At 46.1% G+C, this 18,586-nt stretch overlaps 1 protein-coding gene across 2 annotated transcripts in view; it reads left to right on the plus strand.

Moving 5' to 3' along the window:
• MVB12B (multivesicular body subunit 12B) overlaps positions 1–18,586 on the plus strand; it is a 194,129-nt gene that overhangs the window by 61,825 nt on the left and 113,718 nt on the right. For both annotated transcript variants that reach the window (XM_040225144.1, XM_040225145.1), the window contains exons 3-4: positions 3,504–3,611; positions 8,553–8,649. In XM_040225144.1, coding sequence (XP_040081078.1) covers positions 3,504–3,611; positions 8,553–8,649 — 205 coding nt within the window. The remainder of the gene's footprint in view (positions 1–3,503; positions 3,612–8,552; positions 8,650–18,586) is intronic.

Below are 18,586 nucleotides of genomic sequence, written 5' to 3' on the forward strand. Positions count from 1 at the left end.
CATAGACCTGTCTGTTGGCGCTGGCTTCGTGGGGTCATCACCTTTGCATAGACCTGTCTGTTGGCACTGGCTTCATGGGGTCCCGGGTGAGCACTGAGGCAGTTCTCGTGCATTATCCCCTCTGCCCCCACAGTGCCCTCTGGGGTGGGGGCTTGCTTAAGCCTGGAGTGCCAGGTTGGGGTCTGCTGTACCTAGAGTCCTCTTCCTCCACCCCCAGCCTGCCTCCCTCTCCCTCCCTTCCCATCCTGGGACTCAAGACTGAGTTCACAGGGACAGAGATTAGATGTGAACTTCTGCGGGGCACCCCTGTAGCTACTGACCACATACTTGCCTCGTATGCTCATTCACTTCAGTCATGTCCGACTCCTTGGGACCCCATGGACTGCAGCCCTCCAGGTTCCTCTGTCCATGGGGTTCTCCAGGCAAGAACACTGGGGTGGGTTGCCATTTCCTTCTCCAACTTACTTTGTAGCTGGTCCAGCTTGCCATGGGGAGAGTTTAGGTTGGGAAGCACCTTTACCTGCCTGGGTACTTCTCCTGCTCCAGGGAAGGCAAGCTGTGAAGGCCCAGCCTTGTTCCTCCAGGGCCACTTCCCTAGTCCTGCTGCTGAGCCAGATCTGGGCTCCCCACACCCCAAGCAGCCTTGGAGGTGGATCCATCCCAGACTATGGACCCCCTGGCTGCAGGCATCTCTGTGCTCTGCACACCCACACCCGCCCATGCACATGCGTGTGTGCACACACACCCCCACACACGCTTCTCTCCCTCCTCCTCTCTCTCACTCTCACCTCCCTCCTCACTCCCCTTTGCTGGGGTTGGAGGGCGTTACATGTTTTCACTTCACCACACATGAGTTGTGGCTCAGGGCAGAGCTGGGCCATGGTGGACCTTGTTGAATGGGTCTCCAGAGCAGGTTGGAGGCCTGTTAACTGCAGGGACAGAGGGAGAGAAGGGGGCCTCTGAGGAGGGAGCAGGCCTGCTCCTGCTTCCCTCTTCATCATACCAGGGTGTCTTCTCATTCAGAAAAGGGAAGATTCTAGCAGTGGGGCGAGAGGAGGGAATCCTCATTTTCAAACCCTGGAAATGATGGCCTTGAATGAGGGGTCACGGTAGCCAGGAAAACCACCCCCATGGTAGCCAGGAAAACCCTCCTGAACCCCCAGACTTTTCCGTGGAAGGCTGGACACAGCTGTCTCTCTTCTGAGGTACCACAGCCTTTGCGTGTTCTGCAGACTCTCTGTTTTTTTTTTAATTTATCAAAAATAATACATTTATTATAGAGAAACTACATAGGTTCCCTTCTTTCTTTGTTCCTGTGGCATCTCATCACATTTTAATGGTTCCAAAATTGCAATGCATCTGAGAAATACGTTTGTGCAATTTGACATAATGTTTCTTTTTTTCCTAAAGGAGCCTTCTTTAAATACACAGGTGATTCTCAAATGGCTACATCTTTGAACTGAGGAAATACAAGTACAGTTTGGGAAACAAAAATCTTTCAAACGTGGAACCTGTGGGAGAAAACAAAGCATAAGGGATCCTTGGTAGCAGAAGTTGGGGCCACGGCCTCAAATCTCAGGTTTTCTGAGGAACTTTGTGTATGACCGTTATGGGGGCAAGTGCGGACAAGGCCTGGTCTGTTCGGCCGTGTTTCTTTCTGTGGGAGTGACGTGCTTGGACGAGACTGTCCCTGAGACTGTCACCATACCATTCCTCCTTCAGACTTCAGGTCAAGCATCTTTGCATATTCAGCATAAGGACCCTTCTTTCCCCTTCATGGCATTTATGAACTTAACAATTGTTCAGTGTGAAAGCAAGTACTTTTCTTTTGCCAGTTGGCCTTTGGTCTCTTCAGGGGCTCCCTCGGAGAACGTGGCCTTGGGGGCTACGGGGCCCTCCTGGTGGAGTCAGCCCCCACACTCCTGGCTTCACACGTGACAGTCCGAGCCGTGTGGGCCTGCTGTGCCGTGTGGACACGGGATGGGGCAGAATCAGGGCAGTTTTCTGTAAAGAACAGAGGCGTTTTCAGCAGTCTGTGAGGACAGCCCGGAGCTTGTCAGATCAAAGAAGGCTTCCCATAGTCTTCTCCGCTGGCTCAGCTGGAAAAGAATCTATCTGCTGATGCAGGAGACGCAAGAGATGTGGGTTCAATTGCTGAATTGGAACAGTTCCCTGGAGAAGGAAACAGCAACCCACCCCAGTATTCTTGCCTGGAAGATTCCATGGACAGAGGAGCCTGGCTGGCTACAGTCCATGTGGTCGCAAAGAATCGGACCCAACTGAGCACACATGCCTCCCACAGTCTAAGCCTCAGAAGGAGGAGCAGGGAGACCCCAGAGTGCACTGCAGGGGGCTGGCTGCAGAGGGCGCTGCTCCCCAAGGGGGCACTGCTCCAAGGTCTTCCCAGAGTCCCCTTGGGGTGCAGCCAGGATGTGGATTCCTCTGGCCTGTTAGGTGCTGAGGGAAGAAGCACCGAGCCTGATCGTTCCTTAACGAGCATCGTGGAGAGAATGGGGAGAGCGTGTCCCAGCCAGCCTTCTTCTCCTCTCCCATCTCCTTGTGAGCTCTTCCCACTGATGGCCTTGGTCCCACAGCCCAGGCCCTATAAGAATCACATCAAGGCTGGCTTCATCCTTGAACGCTTCTTGAAACTAAAAGTGAAAAGTGTTAGTCGCTCAGTCATGTTCAACTCTTTGTGCCAGGCTCCTATGTCTATGGAATTCTCCAAGTGAGAATATGGGAGTGGGTTGCCTTTCCCTTTTCCAGAGAACTTCCCAACCCAGGGATCGAACCCAGGTCTCTCGCATTGCAGGCAGATTCTTTACCATCTGAGCCCCCAGGGAAGCCCTTAGAGGGAAATTTCTACAGCCATATACGAGAATATGGCTCCTCCGTGAGACTAGAAACTAGCAGCTGAGTCTTTTTTTTTATTTTCCTATCACGCTGGTTTTCAACTTTGAATTCCACTCACAGAACTTGTGCTGAAAAGAAGCGGGGCAGGGTGGACCTCTCTGACGCCCTGCCCGCCCCCCGCGCCCAGTGATAGCAGCCCCTGGCCAGCCCAGTCAGCCCCGGAGCAGGAAGCCGCACCAGGCGCCTGGCAGGCGGGCCCCTCTCAGGTGGCATTGCATGCCCCATTCTGCCCTCTGCACCCTGTACTGTTCCCGGAGTGACTGGCAATGAGCAGCTTAATGTGCTGACTTCTCTGGTGCCTTCTTGGTCCATGATAAACAGAAGTTCCTCTTTTCTCATTAGAAGCACTTTTGTCAGAGTGTCTTTAATCAATGACTTCCCCAGGGACAGTATTTTTAGAAGTTGTATTTTTCACACTCTCCCTTGGCCCCTCTTAGAAAAATCTCTTCCCAGGGCCTGGTGAAGTAGACTAATGAGATGCCGTGCGAGTCCGGGCCGGAGTTAATTGGCGCAGGTACGGAAGCTCCTCACGCCCGCCCTCCATGGCCCCCTGCCTCACCTGTGTCCTCTTCCCTGTCTCTCTGGTGCAGGTCGCTCAGACAGCAGATGGTGTGGACGCTGACCTCTGGAAAGACGGCTTATTTAAATCCAAGGTTACCCGATACCTGTGCTTCACGAGATCCTTTTCCAAAGAAAATGTAAGTCTAGTAGTGGCTTTCCGTTTGCTAAGAGAGCACAAGTCATTTCCATTCGTGTTTGAAATTCTCCTCACTTTTTTGGTGGTGGTTTATTTTCATCGCTGTGTTAATTTATCGGTGGTTTTAAGTAAACAGGGTAGGATCAGCAACCACCGCTGGGTTTCATTTATTAACAGTATTATTAACCACATACCCAAGTGTGTAGTGAATTCCATTAAAACCCGTTTTCCAAAGGAAACACGGAAAAGATTTCTCTCACAGCTCTCATCCAGCCTGCCTTTCATCCGAGTAACAAATTGCAGGGTAGTATGGCGTGAGCATCTTCCAGGGGAGCTGGCTTTAAAGCTGACCAACAGAGGGGAACACAGCCAGAAGATGCCCCCCGGTCACCCCTCCCCAAGATCCGGCCGTGTTGACTTTCTCCCCAGGTCTCTCTGCCACGTGACATTTCATTGTTTGGGCAGGTAGATATCCACCTCACATGCAGATAACTTTTACTGTGTTGTTTTTAATACTTACGCCCATAAATTAGGAAATTTTAAAGGCACCTACTAAAGATGTTCTAATAGGTGGTTTAGAAAAAAGAGAAGTGGCTCTTGTGAGTATCTCTTCCATGTGAGGCCTGTCCTGGGCACTCTGCAAATATGCTGCCTCCATCCTCAGACTCTTAAAGTAATAGCTCCTGAGATCAGGGAGTTTATGTGCTTGTCTAAGGACACCTGTCTTCCCTAACCCTAATAGGGAGCAGTCAGATTTTCATTTTTAGGGGTGCCATTTTATTTTGGGCCTAAATGCAAAAAAAAAATCAGATGGGAAACATTTTTATAATTTTTATAAATCTTATGGCAACAATAAAATATGTTCATAAGTGATTAAAAAAAAAAAAAAACAGGTTCAAGCATCCCCATTCAGAAGCCTGGAAGGGAAAAGGTCACCATCTTTCTCTCCGTCACAAGCTCACAGCCCCGTGGTCCTGTCACAGTCCTCGTGCGTCCCTGCAGCATTTTCTGGCTGTGGCTCGTCACATGGATCTGTGGTCCGCACTTTTGTCCAGCAGCCGTTCCCATTTGTTGATAAGTGATTGTTAGGAAAATGATTTCTAACATACTCAGGGAGGACTCGTTGCTCTCATTTTTTCCCACTCATGATGAGAGTAATAAATGCTTGCTGTAAAGGACAGAGCTCCTGATGGAGGAGGGAAGTTCCTGGCAGCTGGGCCCACGGTGGGTCTGAGCAGGACCTTCAGGTCACAGAGCAGTGAGGAGACCCCAGGGGCAGGTCTGAGGTTGGGTCACAGAGCAGTGAGGAGACCCCAGGGGCAGGTCTGAAGGCCCGGTTACCTTTCTAGACGTCAGGCCTGTGACATTCGGGCAGCGCCCCTGGCTCCATCCCTCCATCCTGCGTCCATAAACACCTATGGCGCTGTCTCATCACCTTTGTCCCTGGAGGTTACCTATACCCTATTTGAAACCATCCATATTCTTAGCTGTTGTCACCTCTGTTCTGCCCCTGGCTACCCCTTTCCGCAGGAAGTCGGCGTTTTCACTGCGCAGGGCTGCGGGACCACCTCCCCAGGCTTGAGCAGCTCGTGTCCACACCCTTGCTCTGCCCAGTGGTTTCACACATTCACTCCTGACCTCCACTCAGCCTCGGCCCCTCCTGCTGAAGTGGAGCCCGCAGCTGCAGAGGACAGACGATCTCATTGGCTGTTTTTGTTGCATTTCCTTGAAGCCTATATATAGGGTGTCGGTACTCTTGGCCAGAAGAGCCCCTGATCCTTTGGAGTAGGGACACTAACAAGTTAAAAAATGACAGAGAGAAGTCACTGGGGCTTGTTAATTTTAGTGTCATGGGTAAGTGGATGGTAGAAAATATGTCGATCTAATCATTTGTCGAACATTCAGGAGATGTGTGTTGAGTGCCTACTTTGTATCTCTTACTGTATGAGGGCCAGCCAGGCATGGTGAGGTGTGTGTGGGAGAGGGTGTAAGATGAGGACAAGGGCAGTGGGAGAATCCTCTGCCCCCTTTTTGAGGCAGTAAGGAAATTAGGTGCATTTTATTTTCAGAAAAAGAATGAATGGGTCCTGTAGTGAGACACAGAGGGAAGGCAGTTCAAAGGGGCGGCAGGGGCCCCCTTGCCAGCCCAGGAGTAGAGCAGGAATGAGCCATATTTTAATCTGTTACAGCCGGTCTGTCCCAGCCCCGCTGTCAGAGCCAAGACTTTGCATGGCATAATTTTTTACAACTGCAAAGGAGGGATGTAGAATCTCAGGACTGGACAGATTCTTAATTAGGCGACTTGAGACTCCCTGTGTAGGAGTTTGGGGAGACTCCTCTGGAACCTGAATTCCTTTCCCCCAATAATGCTGTTAACACAGAAACCTGGCTTTGGAGTGACATTGCTTCCTGGGGAAGGATCGAGATTAATTGCACTTTTCATGCCCTGTACTTTCTGCATTACCTGTAATAATAATGTACATAGATTAGGTAGGGAGGATATTAAACAGAAGGATTTATGAACATTTGAATATTAAGTTGGTTATCTGTGGCTACCTTAAATGCAAGGTTGTCAAAAATAATTACAGTATACTAGCAAATACTGGCTACCAGAGACAATATAAATACCCTGAGTCAGTGCATATTGGGCTTTTGGCATGAATCATTTGCTCAACAAGGATTGGGAATACGTTCTTCATATTTATGAGGAGGAAATGAAAGAGAGCACAGGATGGGGGAGGGGAGAGGAACAGGCAAAATTAATGGTGTCGCAGACCTACTGTATTAAACCCGGTGCAGCGGCAGCCCGGGGCACCAAGGGACCTCACTTGGGCTGCAGGAAGCACAGTGCAACCTCCTGTTCCGTGTGCACCAGAGGGGGGTCTTCATGCCTCTTTTAATGGCTGCACCACCGACATTCTGGCTTTATGATCAGGGACGTTCGTAGAGTGTGGAGGGTGAGGTCGCTAAGTGGTTTGCAGTTGACTTCTGTTAAAACCCAACTTGTCAGATAGAAGACGTTGGAGAAGGATATTGATGAACGCCCATCCATCTATAGGACAGGGAAACATATTCAGCTGTTAATTTCTCAATGCAGAAAGCAGTGATGACATGGAAAAGCAACTGCCATGGAAAAAAAAAAAAGATAGATTAGATCAGGCGATTCTGAAAGCAGCTGATGTTTGCGAGTTGGGTTAATGGTTCAAACCCTTCCTCCACGGTCAGAGATTTATTCCGTGTTAGGGTTCCGCTCTCCACTTGCTGTGCTGGCCTGTGCGTTGTTTTCCCGAGACCCAGCTACCTGAAATGTAATCATTTTAAATCCTCCACAAATACCAGCTTTTGAGAGAGACGGCTTTCTGACCACAGTGCTGAGAAAACACTGGTCATAGTTTACACTCGACACTTTGACCTTCATGGCTAAATTTCAGGAATTTATTTCATTTGTGTACTTTTGGTTTATAACGCACTTACTAAATATACTTTTAATATTTTTGCTGGCATTATTTAGATTTGTCGTCCGAGCAAGTCCATTTTGATTTCGGATTCTGAGTGGTCCGTCTGGTTGAAAATGTACCCCAAAATAGTAATTTATTCAGCAGTAATTATCGAGTACCTATTGTTTGGCAAGATCTTTGCTAGGCTTGGATATATAGTAGTAGCAGAGATGATTTTGGTCTTCGTGGTTCTTAAACCCTGGTGGGGAAGCAGATACTACATAAAAACCTCACAAACATGCCATTAGAAACTGATACGAAGGAAAGTTGAGCATGCCAAGAGAGAACAAAGCATGGAGTATAGATGATAGGAGTTGCCTTCTTAGTTTTCAGTGATGATGTTGGCACTGGGCAGGGCAGGCGGGGCCACAGAGACTGAGGGCCACATCCTTCTCTGAGCAGGCCAGGCTTGACTCCGGAGGAACTGCTGTGCAGGGCACGGTGGTGGGGTCATCTGGGAATGCAGAACAAGTAAACTGCACGTGTGCTTACGGGGGCTTGGGCATTTCTGGAAGATGGGCATGCCAAATGCATTGTTAGCATCCTAACAGAGATTTGGGATGGGAAGACATCGTTCTTCTTCTAACTGGCTCTAGAGAGAGGGGGAGCTAAGTTTTGTAAATGACTCTGAAGATGTTAATGAAACCTCCGAGGTGGCCCCACTTTGTTTAAGTTGTAGGGTAGATCTCTTTAGAGCTCATTTCCAGCTTGAAATGTGGGCTGCAAGGGCCAGGGCATTTGCAGAGAATTCTCTCTCGCAGTTATAGGACGGCATGCCATCTTCGAAGATATTTTTGCTTAGGTTACGGAAAACCGTGCACTGCGGGCCCTGTGCACTGCCACTAAGTAGAGGCTTAAAGAGGCCCCTGTGCACGCCATTCTAGAAGCTGTGTAATATTAGGCAGCAGAGCTTTCCCACCCTGTGTGAGTTTACGATTCGTGGGGTTTTACAGAACATACCTAGCCACTGAGATGCGTGTCAGTATGCAGAGACCAGCGACCATTGGGGAGTGTGGTTGATTCTCTGTTAGAGATGCAGCTCCCCCGCCTCCCGCTGCAACAGCCACCCCGGGAATGTGCTCTTCTAAACCTGCTGTCCTGAGATCTGATGCTCAGGGCTAAGGGGCCACGTGGCCCCGGGACATGGCTACACAGCTGCCCTCTGCTCGGTTACCTCTCAGGCATCGCCTGGGCCACTTGTTCTGCTAACCAAGGCTACGTCTAAGTGAGTGGCCTTGAGTTTCTGCAGACGAAATCCTTTTCTGGGGGCCACCAGAGTCCCCGTGTAGCCGCTGGGGATCATTAACTGGCACCTACTCTAATTAACCTGCTGTCGTAAAGCTGCATGAGTCATTGTGTTAAATACACGTTTTGAAGCCAGAATGGCAGACCCACCACAGGCGTGTTCAGATTAATCATCTGTGTCTCTCTCCTTTCTCCCCAAGAGCCATTTAGGGAACGTGTTAGTGGACATGAAGCTCATCGACATCAAGGACACTCTGCCCGTCGGCTTCATCCCGATTCAGGAGACGGTGGACACACGTGAGTCACCCTCTGACTCTACTCACCAGAGTGAGAGTTTTCTTCCTCCAGGTGTGTGTGTAGACACTTTTATGTGCGGTTTGCTTCAGAAACGTTTTAGGTGGCCTCACTGCGCACCCACAAATAAACCCTGCTGCTTCTGACATGTGTCTGACTCGGCTCTCCTTTGGCGTGTTCTGGGTAGGGGCGTGCGAGTGAGCAGAACTCACCCTTTTCTCTGAGAATGGGGCTCCCCGCTGAATCAGTTCACTCGGGAAACCGGTTATAGTTTGTCCTTAGCCCATCCTCCTGCGATGCTGAAGCCAGGCTTCACACAAGACCCAGAAGCAAAAGGGAAAAAAAGAAAAGACGCTCAGGGAATACGAGTGCCCTTATACCCCCACTTTTGGTTCTTGAAGAGTACAGAAAAAATCAGAACCAGAAAGACTGCGAGTTAGAGTCCTCAAGATCTGAAATTGAAGGAAGACCCTGAACCACATGGAGCAGGAGTGGCTGACACGTTGGAAGCTTCTCCAGGATCACGTGGCAGTTTGAGGTTCTTGTCGTGGCATCAGCTCCTAAACAGTGCTGGAAACCTCTGGGGGGTTGACCCTCCTCAGTTTGATGTAAGGCGACTAGCTTGCTTTATTTTATATGACTTAGGACCACCAGCAGCAGTGTATATATCCACAAGAGTAATGTGGCAAATAAAAAAGAAATCCAGAGAATCCATCCTCTATGACACACGATCCATTATGAAACTTTGCATCTCACTTTTTGTCACACATTCTTTGTTTTCCCTATTTTAGACCTACTTTTTTTTGGGGGGGGGCTGTTTTCCTGCAAATGTTTCTTATAAATCAGACTTTCCATATCTACACAGACCCCACATAGCTATTATTTTAACGAAACAAGTGGATTCCATGGGTAGCATACTTTTCTTGATGCTCTCCTCACTTTTGGACATTGGTCTACTTCTAGTCATTTGTTATTTACATGTATTAGCTAATAGTTTCACAGCAGTCAGTATTTAGTGTGTATTTACTATGTAGCCCCTGTCATAAATGTTCTATGTTCCTGATCGCATTTGATCTTCAGAAGACCCCTGAAGATAGGTACCTATTTGGAGATAGGTATTATTAATTCATACTCAATTCACATATGAGAAAAATGAGGTGCAGTAGCAACTTAAGGATTAAAGAGCTTATCCAAGGTTACACATCTAGAACGGAATGGAAAGAATACACAGAGGAACTATATAAGAAAGATCTTAATGAACCAGATTACCACGACAGAGTGGTTAGTCACCCGGAGCCAGACATTCTGGAGTGTGAAGTCAGGTGGGCCTTAAGAAGCACTGCTGTTAATAAAGCTAGTAGATGCAATGAAATTCCAGAGGAACTATTCAGATCCCTAAAGGGTGATGCCATCAAGGTTCTGCATCCATTATGTCAGCAAATCTGGAAGACCCAGCAGTGGCCACAGGACTAGAAAAGGTGAACCCTCATCCCAATTCCCAAGAAGGGTAGTACCAAAGAAATGTGCTCACCTTTGGACAATTGCACTCATCTCCCATGCTAGCAAGGTCATGCTTAAAATCTTGCACGCTTGACTTCAGCATTATGCGAACCAAGAAATTCCAGATGTCCAAGCTGAGTTTAGAAAAGGAAGAGGAACTAGAGATCAAATTGCTAACATTTGCTGGATTATAGAGAAAGCAAGAGAATTTCAGAAAAACACCTATCTCTGTCTCATCAACTACACTAAAGCCTTTGACTGTGTGGATCATGACAGACTGTAGAAAGCTCTTAGAGAGATGGGAATACCAGACCATCTTATCTGTCTCTGGAGAAACCTATATGCAGGTCAAGAAGCAACAGATAGAAACTTGTATGGAACGACTGATTAGCTCAAGGTCGAGAAACGAGTACAACAGAGCTGTCTGCTGTCCCCCTGTTTGTTTAACCTATACGCTGAGCACATCATGAGAAATGCCAGGCTGGATGAGTTACAAGCTGGAATCAAGATAGGCCAGAAGAAACAACAACCTCAGATATGTGGATGATTCCACTGTAATGGCAGAAAGTGAATAGGAACTAAAGAGCCTCTCGATGAGAATGAAGCAGGAGAGTGAAAGAGCTGGCTTAAGACTAAATATTAAAAAAAAAAAAAAAAACACCCTAAGATCATGGACATCCAGCCCAATTGCTGCATGGCAAATAGAAGGGGAAAAGGTGGAAATAGTGGAACAAATTTCCTCTTCTTGGGATCCAAAATCACTGCAGATGGTGACTGCAGCCGTAAAATCAGAAAACGATTGCTTCTTGGCAGGAAAGCAATGGCACACCTAGACAGTGCATTGAAAAGCAGAGACATTACTGTGCCAGCAAAGGTCCATATAGTCAAGGCTGTGTCTTCCTGTGCTCACATAATGTTGTGAGAACTGGACCGTAAAGAAGGCAGAATGCCAAAGAATTGATGCCTTTAAACTGTGGTCCTAGAGAAGACTCCTGGGGCAAAAGGAGAAGTGGCTTCAGAGGATGAGATGGTTGGACGGCATCACCAATGCAATGAATGTGAACTTGGGCAAACTCCAGGAGATGGTGAGGGACAGCGAGGCCTGGTGTGCTGCAGTCCATAGGGTCACAAAGAGTTGGACACGACTGGGTGACTGAACAACAACAACACATCTAGAAGTAGGGAAATAACCAGATTACACACAGAAGCGTGACTCCCCACGCTTTTAACCACAATGCCGCCCTGAAAAAGCATGTGTTGAAGCATCTTTTACTGATAGATTTTATATATTGATATATTTGAATTTTGGGATAACAGCTTTATTGAGGTATAATTCACATACCATACAATTTACCCATTTAAAATTGCAGCCCAATGGTTTTTAGTATATTCACAGAGTTGTGCAACCATCAACACAGTTTTAGAAAATTTCATTACCCCCAAAGAAACTGTGTACCCACTAGTAATCACTCTCCTTTTCTTCCTAGTCCTCACCTCCCTACCCTCTATCAGCCATAGGCAACTACTTATCTACTTGCTGCATAGATTTGCCTATTCTAGACGTTTCATGTAAGTGAAATCATATCATCTGTAGTCTTTTGTGTCTGGCTCCCTTCACTTAGTATAAGTTTTCAAGATAGGTGCATGTTGTAGCATGTCAATACTCCATTCTTTTTTATTGCCAAGTAATACTCCATTATATGGATATAGCATTTTGCATATCCATTCAGTTGATGGATAGTTGGGTTGTTTCATTTTGGGTTATTGTGAATAATGGTGCCCTGAACACTGGATGCGCAAGCTTTTGTGTGGGCATATGTTTTCACTGCTCTTGGATATACACCTAGGTATGGAGTTGCTAGGTCATATAGTAACTCTATATTTAACTTTTTAAGGCCAAACTGTTCTTCAAAGGAGCTATACCCTTCCACATTCCAAGCAGCGGGGTTTGAAAGTTCTAGTTTCTCCACATCTTCACCAACATTTGTTGTTATCTTTCTTTTTAATTCTAACCATCCTAGTGGGGATGCAGGGGTCTCTCGTTGTGGTTTTGGTTTGTGTTTCCCTTGTGGCTAGTGATGGTGAACACTTTTTCATATGCGTATTATCCATTTGTATATTTTCTCTAGAGAAATGGCTGTTATAATTCTTTGCCTGTTTAAAATTGGTTTTTCTTTTTATGATTGAGTTATAAGAATGTTTTCATATATTCTAGATGTAAGTCCTTTATCAGTTACATGATCGGAAAAAGATTTCTCCCATTCTGTGGGTTTTCATTTCATTTTCTTTTTTGAAATCAAGGTATAGTTGACATACATTCATTTCATTTTCTTGATACTGTCCTTTGAAACAGAAAAGTTTTCTATTTTGATGAAGTTCCATTTATCTGTTTTTTTCCTTTGTTCATGCTTTTAGAGTCATACCTAAGAAACCATTGCAAATCCAAGGTCACCAAGATTTATGCCAATGTTTTCTTCTAAGAGTTTTATAGTTCTATCTCTTTCACTTAGGTTTTTGATCCATTTTGAGTTAATGCTTGTGAACTGTTCAAGATAGGAGTTCAAGTTTATTCTTTTAAAAAAATGTTTTTTTGTTGAAGTATAGTTGATATACAACAGATTTATTCTTTTTTTCCAGAATCATTTGTTGAAAAGACTGTCCTTTCCCTCACTGAATTGTCTTAGTATCCTTGCTGAATATCAGTTGACTGTAAATGTGAAGGTTTGTTTCTAGACTCTGAGTTCTTTTGCTATGATCCATAGGTCGTGCCTTATCCAAAACCACAGTCTTGATTACTGGAGGTTTGTAGCAGGTTCTGAAACCAACAATCCTCCACCTTTGTTCTCCTTTTTCAAGCTATTTTGGCTGTTCTGGGTCCCTCAAACTTCCACACCAATTCTAAAATTAGTCAATTTCTGCAAAGAAACTATCTGGGATTTTGATAAGGAATGGTGTTCAATCTGTAGGTCAGTTTGAATATGTATAGATTTTGAATGATTTTCTTGTGATAAGTTTACAAGTACTTGAGGTTACTGGGTCCTGGGTCCTCTACGCCTGCCCTGACCTTCCTCTGCAAACATCTTCCTCATCTTCAGGCACCTGTGCTTGACCCAGATGAAGCCACTCACCGTGCCCTCTTGTGCATCTTTCTTTTCGTTCTTTTTAAAAAGCTCCCTTCTGTTTGTCCATTTATGGCTGTGCTGGGTCTTTGTTGCAGCTCATGGGCTTTCTCTGGTTGTGGTGGCTTCTCTCGTTGCAGGCCACAGGCTCTGGGGCATGTGGGTTTCAGTAGCTGCAGTTCCAAGCTCTGGTGCACAGGCTTAGTTGTTTTGCGACCTGTGGAATCTTCCCAGACCAAAGATCGAACCCACGCCCCGCTGTGTTGGAGGCAGATTTTTAACCCCTGGACCACGAGGGAAGTCCGTTTGTGCTCCCTTCTTTTCTGACTCGACGGATCTGCTTTGTTGTTTTCCCTGCCAGAGAGGCCCTTTCCCTCAACTCCGAATGTCAGAGCCCATGTCTTTGTAGGGTGAGCTCTGATCTCTAGATGCAAGTGTAAAGCAGGCTCTCTTCTCTCCTCAGTCAGCTGCTGTGGGTGCCTGTCTCCTGTGGGCTCTGCAGACTTGGCTTTGGGATACAGAGATGAGCCCAGGAAAAGAACCCACAAGAGGCTTAGTCCAGAGGGTGACTGTAATCAGCTGGTCAGGAGCCCTGTCTGCTCTCTACTACTCTCCAGCTGCTTGGCACAGCACACATTTGTTGAAGGGCAGGAGGAAAGTAGGCAAATGTGAAGAACAGTGGTAGAAAGCCCATTCAATTCTGGTCCTGAATGCCCGTCATTTCCTCCGTTAGCACAGACTGCACTTGGCACGGGCGGGGAACTTGGACTCTGGATCAGTCTCGCCTAATGTGCAGTCTGGCTCTACCACTTACAAATGAGGGACCCTGGGCAAATGACTTCACCTTCCTGGGCCTCAGTTTCCTCATCTGTAAAATGGGGCAACACTACCCACCTCATGCTTCCCTGGTGGCTCAGAGGTTAAAGCGTCTGCCTCCAATGTGGGAGACCCGGGTTCGATCCCTGGGTCGAGAAGATCCCCTGGAGAAGGAAATGGCAACCCACTCCAGTATTCTTGCCTGGAGAATCCCATGGACTGAGCAGCCTGGTGGGCTGCAGTCCACGGGGTCACAAAGAGTCAGACACGACTGAGTGACTTTACTTACTTACTTACTTAGCTTCAGTTCAGTTCAGTTCAGTTCAGTTCAGTCGCTCAGTCATGTCAAACTCTTTGCAACCCCATGAATTGCAGCACGCCAGGCCTCCCTGTCCATCACCAACTCCTGGAGTTCACTCAGACTCACATCCATCGAGTCAGTGATGCCATCCAGCCATCTCATCCTCGGTCGTCCCCTTCTCCTCCTGCCTCCAATCCCTCCCAGCATCAGAGTCTTTTCCAATGAGTCAACTCTTCACATGAGGTGGCCAAAGTACTGGAGTTTCAGCTTTAGCATCATTCCTTCCAAAGAAATCCCAGGGCTGATCTCCTTCAGAATGGACTGGTTGGATCTCCTTGCAGTCCAAGGGACTCTCAAGAGTCTTCTCCAACACCACAGTTCAAAAGCATCAATTCTTTGGCGCTCAGCCTTCTTCACAGTCCAACTCTCACATCCATACATGACCACAGGAAAAACCATAGCCTTGACCAGACAGACCTTTGTTGGGAAAGTAATGTCTTTGCTTTTGAATATACTATCTAGGTTGGTCATAACTTTTCTTCCAAGGAGTAAACATCTTTTAATTTCATGGCTGCGATCACCATCTGCAGTGATTTTGGAGTCCAGAAAAATAAAGTCTGCCACTGTTTCCACTGTTTCCCCATCTATTTCCCATGAAGTGATGGGACCAGATGCCATGATCTTCGTTTTCTGAATGTTGAGCTTTAAGCCAACTTTTTCACTCTCCACTTTCACTTTCATCAAGAGGCTTTTGAGTTCCTCTTCACTTTCTGCCATAAGGGTGGTGTCATCTACATATCTTAGGTTGTTGATATTTCTCCCGGCAATCTTGATTCCAGCTTGTGTTTCTTCCAGTCCAGCGTTTCTCATGATGTACTCTGCATAGAAGTTAAATAAGCAGGGTAACAATATACAGCCCTGATGTACTCCTTTTCCTATTTGGAACCAGTCTGTTGTTCCATGTCCAGTTCTAACTGTTGCTTCCTGACCTGCATACAGATTTCTCAAGAGGCAGGTCAGGTGGTCTGGTATTCCCATCTCTCTCAGAATTTTCCACAGTTGATTGTGATCCACACAGTCAAAGGCTTTGGCATAGTCATTAAAGCAGAAGTAGCTCTTTTTCTGGAACTCTCTTGCTTTTTCCATGATCCAGCAGATGTTGGCAATTTGATCTCTGGTTCCTCTGCCTTTTCTAAAACCAGCTTGAACATCAGGAAGTTCACGGTTCACATATTGCTGAATGTCTTTGATACTTACCTCTTTCTTAAAGGGCAAGACCTGTGTTTAATTCATCTTTGAATCACGTAAGGTACCTGCCATACACAGCTCAGAGGATGAGCTCAGTAAAGATAGGCTTTATTACCCTCTGTTGTCGAATTAACTTCCAGAAACACCAGTTCGCGTTGCCCCTGATGATACCAACTTGTACTTTTTTTTCACAGGCCTGTCAGCATAGGCTTTATATTTTTAATTTAGCTTTACTATTCTCATTTTATTTAATTTTTACTTGTTATTTATTAGCAATACTGAACATCTTCACAAGTTTTTGCTTGCTCCTTTTGCTTACACTTATATGAATGGTCTGCTTAAGAAATAAAATTGACTTGTATTAATTTCCTACTTCTCCCCGTGTTTTTCTTAGTTTTAAAATTTGCATTGTCGTTTGTTTTTGACAACTAAGTGGCTTAAACTGTCTTTATATTGATTTACTATAGAGTCAAGGAATTTCTCGTTCTGCATTTTCCTCTCACTTTGTTGAATCTATTTAGCTAGGAGGCCCAGGATTGAGTCCTGGTCCAGCTACTGTGCAGCCACGTGATCCTGGGAAGTCGCCCCTGTGACTGGGGGTGTGTTGGTCACTACCCACATGGACAGTGTGAGGTTGGGTCCTGGTGTCTCCAACAGGTGTCATATCCCACAAGGAAGGGTGACTATAGAGTCACCTATTCATTTAGGGTCATCCAATCTGTGGTCAGCTCTGGGACGTTTGAGAGCATTTAAGATCCTGATTTTTTTTTTTTTAATCAGCCGGCAAGATGAAACTGCTGTAATTAACTTAAAATACGTTTTGTAGCAATCCATGTAGCACTTAAAAACTGGAAGACTGTTTGTTTTAGTAAAGTGCTGTGTCCTTTCTCTGTGTTCATTAGCATGACTGAACACATTTCTATTGACTCTGTATAATATGTTTACTTAAAGTCAGGCCTGTTTAAGCATGTGTAATTAGCGGCTCCATCTCTTACCCCCGGTTTGCTGTAAATGGAAGAATGGAGCAAAGAACAGCTGGCAAAGCAAATACATAAAATACCTGCATCTTTGTTTACTTTGAGGAAAGGTCTCACCTCCTTCACACTTTCAAAGGCCTGAGTTTATTGGCTAATAGTTTTTAAAGCTGCAGGGTTGCTGTGGACAGTCTCCCCGCAGTAACCCTTCTTGGCTTGTTGGATCCCATGTTCGGGGTCTAGATTCAGTTTCCAATATTATTACTCAGAGCTAGTATGTCTGATCAAGCGCTCAGTTTCCTCTCCTAGGAAAAGAATTCACAAAGTTTCTGAGTTTCCAGCTGGTAATCCCAAAACATCAGCACCTGATTCTCCTCTTCCCTTGATAAAATCAAGACTAACAGCAACACAGTGCTTTCCTCTTGTGTCTTGCTCTCTAATGTAAATATGCTTATTTCCTGCAACAGAACTGAAAGGCCTTGAAAATCAGTGCCAAACACTGACACAGATTGCGTGCTCGAGGCTTCCTCACAGTATTATGATGAGAATGACCACGACTATTCTTTACTGATCACTTACGACGTGCCAGGCACCAGGCTAAGTGAAACATACATGTCATCACGTTTCATCCACCCCATGTCCCTACAGTGTCAGGCTTCATTAACTCCCTTTTAGATGATGAAACCAAGGCTCAGAAAAGTTAAGTCCCTTGCCTAAGATTAGGATGCTGGAAAATGATGGAGCTGGAATTTTAACCCAGATCTGTCCCATGTATTGAATGGCTGCAGTTGATTGAAACTCATCATGTGTGGTTTAAAAACCACACATGAACAAACCAAAACCATGTGGGTGGTCACCCCTTGTGGTTGTTAGGCAGCAACTCATTACCCTGCTGCTGCTAAGTCGCTTCAGTTGTGTCTAACTCTGTGCAACCCCATAGATAGCAGCTCACCAGGCTCCCCAGTCCCTGGGATTCTCCAGGCAAGAACACTGGGGTGGGTCGCCATTTTCTTCTCCAATGTGTGAAAGTGAAAAGTGAAAGGGAAGTCGCTCAGTCGTGTCTGACTCTTAGCGACCCCATGGACTGCAGCCCACCAGGCTCTGCCGTCCATAGGATTTTCCAGGCAAGAGTGGGGTGCCATTGCCTTCTCCAACTCATTACCCTAAGACTTTATAAATTAGAGAAAAGAATCACAGATGTGTCTGTCCTTTCCTGTACTAGAGCATGTTTCACGGAGACCAAGCAGTTGAAGAATGAGAGATTTTTTTATATAGAAAAATTCCAACTAATAAATGCAGAAGGAATGACAGAATTAGAAAATCGCTATTTGACACCTTTAATGAAGTTACGGATCTAGGCACGGTCATCAGGGGATGAGAAGACCACCCAGAGCAGGGTGTTAGGCTTTATAACCAGGGCACCAGGCTGAGAGCACTAAAACCCACCAAGAATGTCATCACATTTCATCCATCCCGTCACCCATCAGATGTACGTGCACCACCCGTGGAGTGCTCCTGCCTATGCTGTCTAACCTGAGTAGAATCAAAGCTTTCACTCAGCCATGTTACAGGAGATACAGCAGGTGACCCGAGCTCTCCATCCTGAGTGCCCTGAAGATGAAGGGTAGGTGGAGAGGTTACCACAGAACAAGAGAGACATAAGCACCAAATGCCACGCACAGACAGTGTTTGGATCTTGGTCCAGACAAACCAACAGCTAAATGACATTTTTGCGATAATGGAGAAAACCAAATGCAGACTATTTGATAATATTAAGGAATCATTGTTTGTTAAGAATAATAACATCTTATTATTAAGATGGTTATGGTTAAAAAAAAAAAAATATATATATATATATAAGCCTGCCCTGGATGCCTTCCAAGATTTTGGTGGGTGAAATGACATCGTGTTGGAGAGTCATTTTAAATCTCCGCAGAGCTCAAGAGGGTGGGGGAGGAGATGAGAGGGTTCCTCCATTGTTG

Source organism: Oryx dammah, unplaced genomic scaffold (genome assembly GCF_014754425.2).
Source record: "Oryx dammah isolate SB20612 unplaced genomic scaffold, SCBI_Odam_1.1 HiC_scaffold_25, whole genome shotgun sequence".
NCBI lineage: Eukaryota > Metazoa > Chordata > Mammalia > Artiodactyla > Bovidae > Oryx > Oryx dammah.